The 13,549-nt window shown below is 40.0% G+C and overlaps 1 protein-coding gene across 8 annotated transcripts in view; it reads left to right on the plus strand.

The window, feature by feature from the left end:
• The window catches only part of LRRFIP1 (LRR binding FLII interacting protein 1), a 185,788-nt gene that overhangs the window by 134,257 nt on the left and 37,982 nt on the right, over positions 1-13,549 (plus strand). For 5 of the 8 annotated variants that reach the window (XM_059727186.1, XM_059727182.1, XM_059727184.1 and 2 more), the window contains one exon: positions 363-440. The exons of the other annotated variants lie outside the window; for them this stretch is intronic. In XM_059727186.1, the coding sequence (XP_059583169.1) occupies positions 363-440 (78 nt within the window). The remainder of the gene's footprint in view (positions 1-362; positions 441-13,549) is intronic. 8 annotated transcript variants of the gene reach the window in all.

Raw genomic sequence — 13,549 nt, forward strand, 5'->3', positions numbered from 1 at the left:
ACTGCCTGGTGTTGCTTAAGAGGATGGGGAACTGAACAGAGATGGAAGGTAATATTTCATTTGAGCAGATGGGATGAAATCAACCTATACATATTGAAAAAGAGGGGTGTTTTTATTTAGTAAATTTATAAATAAAATGTCCTCAATCAAAAGCTTTTTTCTTGGTCCATCTACTATACCTATTGCTTTTGTGATGTTTAATGTTAAGTAGCTCCTCTCTAAATTTAACCCTGCTTTTCTTTGTCCAGCGTCATGTAACCCTTTTTCTAACTATGCTGAACTGGTGCTGCTCTGATTCTTCTGCTGTTCTAACTCTGTTTTCCTGTCTCTGCTTGCTGTGTTCTTGGGGTGTATGTGGTCAGCCTTCTGAATACAGCTGCTACCTTGGTTCCGGATCTCGGACATCTTCAAGAGCCAGTTCTGCTCGAGCAAGTCCAGTGGTGAGCACTTCTGTTTTCTTTTTTCTTCATCTTTATAACTGCTTCATTCCTCTGTTCACCAAGGCTTTTGCTGTACTTTTACAGAAAGGTCATTATGTATTGTCCAGAAAACTAACTCCATCCCAGAATTAATGAGATCTGTAGCACAATATTTATAATAACTAAGAATGAATGAATGAATGAAAGAAAAGGAACTACCTGAATCTTAGTTCAGACCTTTTATCCGATAAATTTGAGATGTCTTCTCAGGCACAAACATTCTTACTGTCTATAGTGTGTTCTATAAATAAATTACCCAGGTATGCTCACATCTTTTCCCTAATATTCAGTAAAATCCATGGTGAGGATCTCTGTAGGGCAGTTTACCATCTTCACATGGTGCGGTTTGAGTTGTTTTCAAGGGCAGAGAAGAGCAATGAATTCTGAGTGGCCTCTTATTTGGAGAAACCCCTCAACACAGATTCAAAATTGCACCTACCGTAGTCCAGCAGAGAGTACTTGACTCAGGACTCTGTAAGGATTACAGCAAACGGTACTAATTATTCATTATGTGAGAGGTTAGAGCTGTCTCAAATTTTATGAGGTGGATTATTACATTGGGAAATCCAGCCCCTTTATATAAAGGTCTTGGGAATTATTACCAGCCACTGGGAGTTGGAAGACTAGTCCTACCAACAAGAGACTACTGCTGAAGTTTGAGTGGATGAGATGAACTATCCAGTAGCAATGCTTATGTCAACACTGCTTCCTTTAATTTTCTTGGAAAAGAGAGAATGTTGTAGTTACTTGCCAAAGTACAGTCCTTGAAGCCCTCTTGGGAGCTTCATACTTGCCATTTTTTAGTTAAAAAAATAAAAATAAAAATATCATGTTGATTATTTGAGCTTTTCCTCAATTGAGGAAGAAAAACTCCAATTATTTTAGTGTTTTGGACTATTTTTATACCAGAAAAGGCATTTCCTGTAATGTTGTCTTGGCTAATTATATAAACTTTTACATATTAGGATCAAGCTATCTAATCAAATATCTAGAACTTGGAATGTAAGGAAAGCTATTTAGGCTTTGTTGCAAAATAACAGGACCCTGTGAATAAGTTTAAAGGTGAACATTTTTTGGCCATGTCTTTTCACACTGTCATCCCAGATGATATCATTCCATCACCCACAAGGTAAAAAAAACTGTCTCAGCAACATGATGGTGCCACAAAACACTCTGGAATACCAAATTTAGTATGAAGTATAGAAAGATTGTGGGTGTCTAGGTGATGCAAAATTTGATGCGTGTATGCAGTGAGTACATTGTGAACTTGGAACGGCTATGCTAATGTAGGTTCTCCTTTTCCTTTTAAAGTGCATTATAGTTGGCGGTCCTACTATGTTCATTATTCCATATGTCAAATTCAGTTTCTCAGTCTGAGCATTTAGAAAGTGTTTAATGTTGTAGACCATTGTAAGTATCCTGTGTTGATTTTGATTTTAGTGATTTCCCCCCCACACACACACGCGCACAAATCTGCTTTTAGTGTTCAAGCTTTTTTCCTAAGTTTGTGCACAAATGTGTACTGACTGTGTGAGTGACTCAAGTTAAAAGGTTATTGGGTGATCTTTCTATATCAAATATAACTGTAGTTTGTTATTCCTGGTTAAATTAATCCCACTTGGTAATAATCCCTTTTGTTGTGAATATTTTGTGTTTGTGCCAAGTACATTTTCAGTTACATACTTATATACTGGGTCATAGATAACCTACAGATTACTATACTGTTACCAGTGATTCTCAATTGGGGTGCAAAAAAATCCTTTTAATGGTGATACAATGGTTGGCCCTTGTGCAAGGAGAGAGATGTTCCTCCCTGCCCCCCCCTCCCCCCCCAATTCAAAGCCCTATTTCCAGTATTTTTCCAGGGATTCCCACTCTTGCAGCTTCCTGAACCCTCTTTCCTCCCCTTGTGCTGGCTCCAGATCTCCAGGTATTACTCTCTGCCACAGGCAGGTGGCGGACATCAGGCCACACTTCAGCACAGCTCTTCCCATGCTCCTGGGGCTGGCAAGAGAGGCTGCAGGGGCAGATGGCTCTGGTGGCCAATATGTGGGTCTCTGAAGGAAGATTCTCCATCTGTAATCATTCTTTCTTCCATCCTTTGTTTCTCGTGTTTATTTATATTTTGCTTTTATCAGGACAAGGACATCTTTTTACATATCCATCACCTAGAACATTGTAGTTCTGATTTTGGCTAGGGCTTCACAGTATTGTAATATATGTAAATAATAACAAAAATGACATAGGTGGGAAGTGGTAAATTAATGATCTTGCTAAGAGTCATTTCAGCAGGGCAGAGAGCTCCAATGCCAGATGGGAGCTGTTCTAAGAGAGCAGGCAGTATACTGAAGAACTGAAATTAAAAAGGGAGTTTGGATGGAAGGCAAGTGGAGCTGACTTCTTTTTCAGGATAGAGACCGTGGGAGCATTTTTGTACTGTGACATAAAGAAGCAAGAGAAAAGTATGGTCAAAATAAGGAATATTTAAGAGTTAGTGGAAATGAGAGGACAAGAAGGCATTGAGTAAAGGGAAAAATTGAGATCTTGCCAATAGGTAACAACAAGGGCTTTAGACTGCGGAGTTTTAGTCAAAGGAAAGATGAAAAAAAAGAATAGAGGCCATTGGTTCTCCATATCCTTTCCCACCTTGCAGTCAGTCCCTGTCTAGAGCTCTTGAAAATCTGACTGCTTATTTTGTTGTCTAAAACAAAGATTTGCAGCATTGTGGGGTGCCATAACAGCCTTTCAAGGGTGACACAGGGGGTGAGGAGATAATAAATTGTAAATCAATAAACTGTAATAAATTACTTTTTGAAGTCGGGTACTGCTCAATTCAGAAAAGTTATGGAGGGGTGACTTGAGTCTAAAAAGACCTGATAACTGCTGTGCTCCCTATATTTGGTAAGACATTTGGTTTCTTATACTTTGTTCTCATTGTGTTCTAGTATAACCTAGAGTTTTTTCTTGCTAATCTAAGGCAATCATTTTGTCTTTCTTTATGTGCTACATGCTTCTTTCAGCAAGCCACACACCTAGTGTAATTTAGAAGTTGAGTCCGCTAATTACAATCCATTAAGGTTCACACAAGTGCAGTTTAAATAAATGCAAACTGGTTTTTATCTGAAACCAGTAATCCTTCTTCAGGTAACTTTTTTGGTTGGTCTGTCTACAGGTTGATTTGGTGGACTCATGGTGTTTCAGACTAATGTGTCAAAATGTATGAATTACAATAGGAAATCTTGTAAAAGAGCCCTCTGGAAATTGCATTTACTTCACCAGTAGCTGCTTGTCCTTAACTCCCATCAAAATGAGTTTATTTAGAGTAGTCTTCACAAAGGGACTCTGTGTTGTTAGTGGTAACCATTCCCACACCTGAGACTGGAGACCTAAGTTAGAAGCTGCGGTTGAAAACCTGAGTTAGGCATCTAAATGTTCAGTCCTTTTAAGTGCGAGAGTTGGGTGGACTCAGGCAGGCAATAAGAAATGCTGAAAGCAGTGGTACATCTCAAATGCTGGATTTAACCTGCATTTAGGTATGTATGTAAGACTGGATTCACAGCCCCAAAAATCTACCTGTTGGTTAGAGTACTTCCCCATAAATTGGATATATAGATTCTAGGCTGCCCTAAACTGAAGGGGGTTTTAAATCAACCACTAGACCAGAGGTGGCCAACCTGTGGCAAAAGTGGCATGGGTAGTCTTCGTGTGTGACATGTGGCAGATCAGCAGGGATCCTGGTTTTCTCCAATTAAAAAAAAAAAAAATCCACAATTTTTGGTTAAAAAAGGTAACCCCAAATCCACATTTTTCTGTGATGTAAATGAAACACCACTAAAATATATAACTATATATCTATATATATATAGAAAGAGAGAGTTTTATATATACAGTGGTGTTTCATTTTAATCATGGAAAAATGTGGATTGGGGGTTATGTTTTTTTTTTAACCAACAATTGGGGATTTTTTTTAAACTGGGGAAAACCAGGATCCCTTCAGATCAGGAAGGGACAGGCAGCACAGCAGCCAATAGGGCAGGAAACAGCAGGAGATCAGACAGGGAACACAGGGCACGAAACAGAAAGCAGAGGAGCACCTCAGGTAAGGAGCACAAACCAGAGCAAGCAGATTGGGCAGGGTAAGGGGATTATAGTGATACTTGAAGGGTGGGTGACTAATTTGTGGCATGCCTATCAAAAAGGTTGCCTTCCCCTTCTCCTTCCACTGTACTAGACCTTAGGCTGGGCAGAACTGAGGGCTCTCCATACTCTTCCTATTGAAACTGGGACTCTCTAATACAGTTAAGAATTGGATTCCTTCTCTAGACTCATTAGAGCAAAGGTAGGAACATGTCTCTATAGTCCAGTGGCTGTCACTTATATCAGGTCTGGCTACCCATTCTATAAAGCATGTACATGTACAAAACATGGTATGGAAAACTTTCCCAGAGACTCCTAAGACTCCTTTGTTTATCCGTCCAAAGTAAATTCCCAAGATTAAATCTAGAGCTGTCAGGATTCCAATAAGAATGTAATTGTAATATCATAATTAAAAACAAACAAACAAATGTCTTTCGTTTAATAAAAATGCATTATTTTAAAAAAACGAACAAATCTTCAGGGGGGCGGGGTTGTACTCCTGAAGAATAAATTTGAAATGGATGTATTTTAAAGATATGGTATCTTTAGACAAATTTCTGATACTTTAAAAGTGAACCTCTTTAAAGGACAGGGCTATTTCCAGTTTTAAGACACACACAAAGCTTTTTAGTAAACAGCTAAAGTACTCCAGGCATCCAGCCCATAAATAAATGAGCAATTTTTATGATTTATTTGATTACACTGTATTTTCTCCTGGCTCTGCAGGAATATCTTATATCAATAATGTAACTATTGAGAAGCTTTTAGAGCTGAATTTCAGCATCCCCAACAGAAACAAAGAGAACTTGAATTAATGGGAATGCTGTTAAGGTGTTTAGGCTTAGTGCCCTTGAATTCTTAACATTGAAATTGATTTCTGTAACTTATTTTTCTTGTTAGTTATAAGTTTTGAGTAGTTAATGGGAAGCTGCTTCTAAGTAAGGAGGCATATTTATCATATGTCTTAGAATTTTTTTTATAACCGGAGCTGCTGTCATTGTAGGATATTTGCAGTGGAGAAATGGAGGTGCTAACCAGTTGGGCTGCACTGAGGCAGAGAAAAAAGTCCCTTTAAGGGTTAGCGGTTGTTACAGGGGTTTTGGGTTTGCTGTCCTTCTAAAACAAGGACAGTTGTTGGCACAGGTACCGCAAGTTGCATAGGCATCCTCTGTGTGGCGCGTAGCAGACTGCCAGGAGGAAAGGCAACATGATCGCAAATGGGGCAGAAAGCAAAAAGCAAAGCAGCTAATTGAGCATGGAGCACAGGTCTGGGAGCAGAAAGCAGAGCAGAAGGTTGGGCAGGGGAAAGGGATTGGAGTGGCACTTGAGGGTACAGGGCTAATTTGTGGCATACCTGCCAAAAGGATTGGAGACAGGATACTGGGCTTGATGAACCATTGGTTTAACTCACTTTAGCACTTATGTTTTGAGTTGTCTAGATACTGTGATTAAAAATTATAAGAACTGGTCACAGTGAGGTTAGGTTTGTCTTTGCCATTCTTATGGGTATAGTTATTTCTGACATTGCTGTGAAAAATCTAATATTTTGAGTGTCTTGTCACTGAAAAACACTAATCTCCCAAACACTATTTCCCCCCCTACTGAGTTGCTGTTCCTGAGCCCCCAAACCTTTTTTCAGAACTTAATTTCCAGTTCTATCAATATTTTTCACCTCTGTATAAAAATATCAGTAGCGGCTTATACATAGAGCTTTGTAAATCTGCATTCTTGAGCCTCAATACAGTGATATTTTTAAAGTGCATATTTGGGTTTAGAAATGCACTCCAATGTTGTTGTTTTTTTAAATTGTATGTGTGAAATATTAATTTCAGTATTTGGATTTTTTTAAGAACTTGAAAGTAGTGACTTCCTGTTACTGTAGATGAATGCATGCCCCACTCAATCACTGTTATCGTGTGATTCACTATTAACATGTGATATGTATGCTTTGTATGTTTATCTAGATATACATTAATTGCAGGTTAATGTGCCAGTAAGTGCTGTCCTTTTCTGAATAAAATATGGATTGTAGGGCCAGTGCTGACAAATGTCACTTTTCATAAATCTTCAGTAGCAGAGACAAAATTGGAAGCAAATCTTACACATGTATAGATTTCCCCAAACCTAGCAAATTAAAAGACTAGATGAGAGAATTTTACAATATATGTTAATAGCAGTCTGAAAACTTAAATGTTTCGATTTTTTTATCCATTAGGAGGTATAGTAGTGTCAAAAGATAAGTCTCAAGATAGAGAGCACAGTGGAACTGGATTCCAAAGAGACAGACTTTCAAACAGAGCTAACAAGAGGATGGCATGGACAGAGCCAGTGTGTAGCTTTGGGGGACAGCGTACTGGATGATTGTCATCCTACATCTTGAGTTTGAAAATGAACTATTAAGAAAATGTGCAGTCCTGATACAGCAAACTGGTATAATACTTGAACAAAGCTGTGACTACTCATACAGTAGGGCAGAGATTCCCAAACTTTTTCTTCTTGTGTACCCCATTCCAGATTTACCGGCTGCCCATGTACCCCTACCAACATATGTTTTATATTTTAACCCTGTAAATGGCAATTATTATTATAATTAAATCCACCATTACACTGTCTCTCGTGTACTTCCCCCCCCCCCTCCCCCCCCACAAGATGCCTGGCATATGTGTACCAGTTTGGGAACCCCTGCTATAAGAGTCCCCTACTATTTCAATGAACCAATATAGGTGAAAGCAGAGGTGGATTGAATTCTGCCCAGAATGTATGTGTGCACTTACACTTTGCCCCCAAGTTGTCATTACTTTTTATCTGGCCCCATCATCCTGTACTGTTTTAAGACTACTCATACACCAGGGCTGTCAGCAGTAATCACTGAAGAGTGGCCAGAACTGGCTGTGCTTCAGGCTCTCTGGAGCTCAGGTCTCCCTGGAGAGCTGACTTACGTTCCAGAAGCTGGTGATATGTTTGTGTACAAAGCAAGGATTGGCATTCCTCGGATAGGAAAGTTACAGCGAGTCCTTGAGAAACACCCCGTTCAGTCTTGACACAGTTCAGAAAGGTTTTCTACTAATGACTTTTTAAAACCTCTAAGCTGATTCCTAGTCCACAGGAGCCTTTATGTTGCATTGGAAAGATCTGTAGGATTTAGTGGCAGGAACAGGTACACTTGTAGTCCTGCCTCTGTTAGACTATAGTTCAGTGAGTTTACATCAATCATATGTCTATATAAGGGAGTAAGTCACAATTATTATTACAGTAACTTTTTTTTTCTTATCCCAGTGTTTTATTACATTTATGACTTGAATTTTCGGCAATGATTTGCTTTGCTATCTCTCATTTCAAAGTACTGAATGTTTGCCTCGGAGGCTCTTTCCTGGTACTCATTTTATAGAGCATAAAAGATTAAGCAATATAATGAATTGTTGCACCAATGGGAAATTCATCAGGAAGGTGAATGACTTTAAACAGCATATCAGTATTAATAATAGAAAATAAGGCCACAGGAAAGAAGAAAAAAACATGCTGCCTTATGGGGAAGGTAATCTTAGTCAATACTTGTCACTGAGATGGAGCTGAAAAGCAATCCAGTGAATATATTCGGCATGTTCAAGTTGTTTTTTTGGCACCTCAGCACACTTAGAGGAGTCCTCTAGCATCTTTTTGTTAACACAGTAAATACCTGTTCTGTGGCCTAGTGCAGAAGACTGATGGTTGGAATATGTGAATTAAACTCCTAATTTTTTCACCACTTTCATGTGATGGTGAACATATGGAATTACAACTCCCTTGACCCCCATTTACCTTGCAAGCTGAGTATAATATGTACCTACTTCACAGGAGCATTCAAGTCTTGCCAGTAAGGCTAGGGACAGACGTTCAAAAAGCCTGAGCCTTAATTGATTTAATCTTTGCAGGTTAGTCTAACGTGGCTAGGCTGAACTGGTTTGAAACCAGACAGAGAGTCTCTCTCGGCTGAGGAAATTCAGGCACATGCCTGCAGTGGCTCAGGCTAGAAGCCAAGGGGCACTAGAGCAGCCCTCCCTTCCCTTCTGCAGGGAGCTGAGCTGAGGGGGTGTGGCCAGGCCCTGGCAGGACTCTCATTAGGAAGGTCTGCCTGCACGGTCCCAGACTTTTCCCCTCTGTCTGCTAAAGGGACAGGACTGTTGCCAGCCCCCAGCCCTGGGCTAGCACTTTGAGGCAAGGGATGGGGGGGAGGAAGGGTTACAGTGCATGCATCTGTTGATGATACAGAGCTTTTCAGTCTCCCTCTGTGCTTTGTCATACAGTCTGCAGCAAACTGACAGGCAAGCAAGCCACCCAGAGGGGGGGCTGATAGTGATAACAGTCTTTATCACCTGATTAGCAAAACAATGGCCTCTCTCTATTACTTCAAACTTCTTAAACAGCTTACTGGCTAACCTGGTGATTAGCTCCAAACAGCCCTAAGCAGTCACTGTTCTGTCTGCCTGCCCCAGTGAAATTGGAGAGAGACGCACACAGACACCTCTTGGCATTAGCTAGTATACCAAATGCCTAGGGTCCGTGGGGCTGGGGTCTGTGCTGTGGGAGATTGGGAGCGGGATTTCCTGCTTGAGCAGGGTGTGGGGGGTAAGGTAGGGGGAAGCCAGGCAGACCCAGCTGTGTCTGCAGTCTCTGCTGGAGCTTTACACAGCATTAGCTAGCATACCACATGCTGACTATGGTCCATGCTGTGGCAGAGAGCAGGAAGGGATCCCTGCTTAAGCAGCCAGTGATGATGGGGCTGGGGGAGTAGGGCACAGGGAAGACATAAGACCCTGCTGTGCCTGCAAGACTCTGCTAGAGGTCTGTCCAGGGAGCAGAGGGGAGGGGACAGCCATGCTGTGGAGCAGAGGCGCAGCCAGCCCAGAGAGCATGCTAGGATGCTGGGGGACTCTGGTTTAAGTTAAACCAGCAAGGGGTTTGGGACAGGCATTGCATAAGCTGGTTTGACCCACATCAATTAAGTCTGATATGACATTCAAACAGGTTTATCTCAAACCGGTTTTAGCCATTTTCTAACTGGTTTATGTGCACTGAACATCTGTTCCGTTACACGTTTAAATCAGTTTCTGATCACTTAAACCGGTTTATGTGTAATGTCTGTCCCCAGTGTCGGGACCCAGGGCAGCCGGCCAGCAGCTCTCCCTGACTCCCACCCGGGCAGTTAAGCGTTTGTCAGGCAGGTACTTGTGATGCATGGAGTGGAATTAATTAGGCGGACGCTTATCAGTTGTAAAGCAAGATTGTTTACTCACGTCAAGGTGGTGTAAGACGGAGGTCAGAGATAGTTAGTTACAGCTTAGAGATCGTCGTTCAGTCGTTCTGCAGATATATATATACGGGCCGGCGGTCGGCTTATCGGGCATGCGGGGCAAGGGTACGCCAGGGAGGTCGCGGCAGGAAGACGCTGACAACTGATCAAATTGTCAGATTTACTCCAAGGTGTGGGCAGAGTTGTCTTCGACTTTGCGAAAAATGTAAGCGGGTTTTGTTTGTATGATAGCCAATTGTTTTTTGCCACGTCATAAATCTAATTAGAATCGCCAATTATCTAGCGGTCTTTGCTAGGGTGTTATCATAGGGACACTCCCTGTTTTCTCTGACCAGTTATAATGATTTATGTATAGCACAGAAGGCTAAGTTCTATTTCATGTTAGTGTTGCAGTTATAAATCTCTTTTTGACACGCGCAGCAAAAAAAAAACGGTTACTATCATTATTGTTAACCCTTAGTTAACCTAGTGCAGAAAAAACTGTTTTAAATGGTTATTACTTGTTTGTGACATGGGCACTACTTAATTTGGTTGTGACACCCAGCCTAAATGTTTGTAAACCATTGTGAAGGCATTGGGGAAAGGCACTGTATCAGTGGCAGGTTGTTTGTGGTTGTGATGCTGGACCTGGATGAATAGAGAGACAAAGTACTTGAAGAGTTGATGACAAATAAACAATCGGCAGAAATAAGAATAGGGAAGGAATAGGGAAACAAGTTTCAAATGCATTAAGCTTCAATACTTTTTTTTCTTTTTACTATTTATGAAAAATAGGTAATATTTCCATATATAGACTTGTAGAGTTAGCCTGCTGTTTAGCTTCCAGCTGCATGAAGCTTCTGATACACCAACTGCTGAAACTTCCTTAGCCTGATGAAAGGTTTTTGAACCCGAAAGCTTGCTTAATAACTTTTCTCCAACTATTTGGGTTGGTCTCATAAAAGATATCAAATTCACACAAGGAACCTTGTCTGCTGATATTGTTGATGCTCTTTAGTAACACGCACCCCTGGTTTTATTCTAAAAAAAAAAAAAAATGTTTGAAAGAAGCTGAACTTTGATCCCTTTGCTGTTGCTTATTTTAAAAAGAAAAGTTTGTCCCCTTTGCTGAATTATTGATGTACATTGGAATTTTCTTGAAAAGCATTCTATGTACCACTTCTTCCCCTTTATGTCCTATGTGTGCAAGGAAAAAAAAACCCCAGATCACATTAAGCGATGGTAACGCAGGTGATAATCTGTAAGCAGTGACCTGAGGGTCAATTCCATTACAACTTTATATACATGGCCCTTAATTGTATTTCTGTAAGAACAGTGGTTTTGTATCTTTGTTGGCATGTCTGTCAATATCTACTTATTTGGCAAATATCTTATGCCTTCATATTTTAAGTGCTGTTAGTTTATTAACTCCTTTTTTATAAGAAAAGGTAGATTGAGTCATTTGGAAGCAGTTCAGTGGTTTCCAGTGAGGTGTGTAATAGCATTCTTTGCAAGCTAATATGAAAGTTGTGCATTGTTTGGCAAGAACTTTGTGCAACTTCGGAATAAGATAAACTTTTCTTCCTGACCCATCACCTTTAATAGTATCTGATTGATTCAAATATTCAGGAGCTTCCACCACGGTAATGTACTTAAGAATTACATGAGAATACCAAGAGTTCCCTCTGCTGGATGATGGAGATTTAGCTTGAAAATCAAAAATCCATTCTGTTCTGTGGCAAGACGGCTTTCTTGCTTTAAAATGAGAAGTGAGTTTCCTGTTCTTCTGGAGACCAGCAGAGTAAGCAAGAGTAACCAGAGCTGTCAGACTTTTCCTAGTCTTTAGGAAGCTTTAATACATTTGTAAATCACTGCTCTGTAAACATCATGAGTGAATGATTAATCATTACAAATTAGAACTTTGTTTTAGTGACACTATAAAGTTATTGTTTTATTTAATTGATCTTTTTATTGTCATACGTGCTGTACACCACATAACTAGCTGGCTCCATTTCTGGAGCTCTTGGTAGTTTCACTCTACTCATTTATCAAACTAGGCATGTCTTATCAAATGTTCATATCCAAACAGGTGAATGTTTTTTCACAGGGGAATATACCTCCCATTCATGCACATACATGCTCACTTGAACTGAAATAATCTGAATGGATTTTTGTTGTTTTATTAGTGCTCTTTCTTTTAATGACATTAAAATAGCCTTCTGGCTTTAGAAGATGTTAAAAGGAAGAAATGCTGACAACTGCTGAGCTTATTGGAAATTCTTGAAAGTTCAATTTCTTTGGCTTTTGATGTCATGCATTGTGCTGCAGTATCTCATTTCAAATTATTGTATCTACAACTAACTGTGCCTGAAACACGGCTTGATTTCTGCTTAATTCTTGGCCAGCTTCACTGTTTCCTCACTGTATTTCCAATCCGCATGGCTGCAGCTTGCTGAACTCCAAATAGAATTGGACAGTTAATTTTTTCCTTATGGTAATGAAATTGTTTTAAGGAAATTGAATGAAATATTCTGCGTTTCCTCTTCAAAACTACTTTTCATTTAGATATTTAATTATGGTAATTGGCACAATATTTTTCAGTTGAGCAAAAATAGAGTTTGTTATTAAAGTTTCATTTTGTGGGAAAGGCAAGAGTTTTGGTGGGTGTTACCTTTATTGGGCCAACAGCATGGTTGAGATAATTTAGACAAGCTTTCAGGTATTGCAGTATCCTTCCTCAGATCCCCCTCTCCTCATCATAGCCCAACAGAGGGTACCGCGATATCCAAAAGCTTGCCTGCGTCTCCTCACCCCCAAGAATTCTTGCCTTTTAATTTCATGCAACTTTTCAGGAAATGGAATACCTATTTCCTGCACAGCTCCAATTGAAAATAGTTATGCTCTCCTTTGGAAAACTTGAACTGCTTCTTGAACTGCCTCTTTGCAGCCCATAGGAAGGTATGTTCTCCACATTTTGTAATCTTAAACCTTGTAATTAGGGGCAGATTTATCATCTGATCATGAGTTACCTGGGAGGGTTTACGCAAACTACTAAGGGGGCTTCTCTCCTTATCCCTATCTATTTTTTCTAATCCTCATTCTGAAATTCTGCTCATCTCATTTTCTCCATTTTTAAGAGCACAGCTGCTGCAGAATTATGCCCATCCTGTCTTAAACTACTTTCTTTTAACTGTAACTATGTTAACTTTGTATTCTTGATGAATACCAAGAAGTCTTTTTGGTTAATCTCCAGGCTATTCCTTCAGGTCTCTTAAGACTCCATATTTAACTTTGCTATATGTCAATGTCAGAACTTTCTCTAAAGATTTCTGCAGCTTATCATTAGTTTGTCCTCCTTGTCTCCTTGACGTATCTCCTTGTCTTTGTTGTTCCAGCCTGTTTTGGGGTACCATATCTTCATTTGTATTGATGGAGACTTCCCTTTGTTATGTCTGAAATACGTCTTAGTGAGGTTTTAAGCTTTCTAACGTGGGGTAGTAGGGATGGGGGGAATGCTAAGTGGGGGGGGTCCCTTTGCAACCTTGTGCTTTGCTTGTTTGAAAGAAGGGGCAGTGATTTTAGGGGGCTATTGGAAGTAAAGACCTCAGACTTCATGCAGATGTTATAGTCTGGGTATCTGATTGTCAAAAGTCTTATTTTTAAT

This window comes from Alligator mississippiensis, chromosome 4 (assembly GCF_030867095.1).
Source record: "Alligator mississippiensis isolate rAllMis1 chromosome 4, rAllMis1, whole genome shotgun sequence".
NCBI lineage: Eukaryota > Metazoa > Chordata > Crocodylia > Alligatoridae > Alligator > Alligator mississippiensis.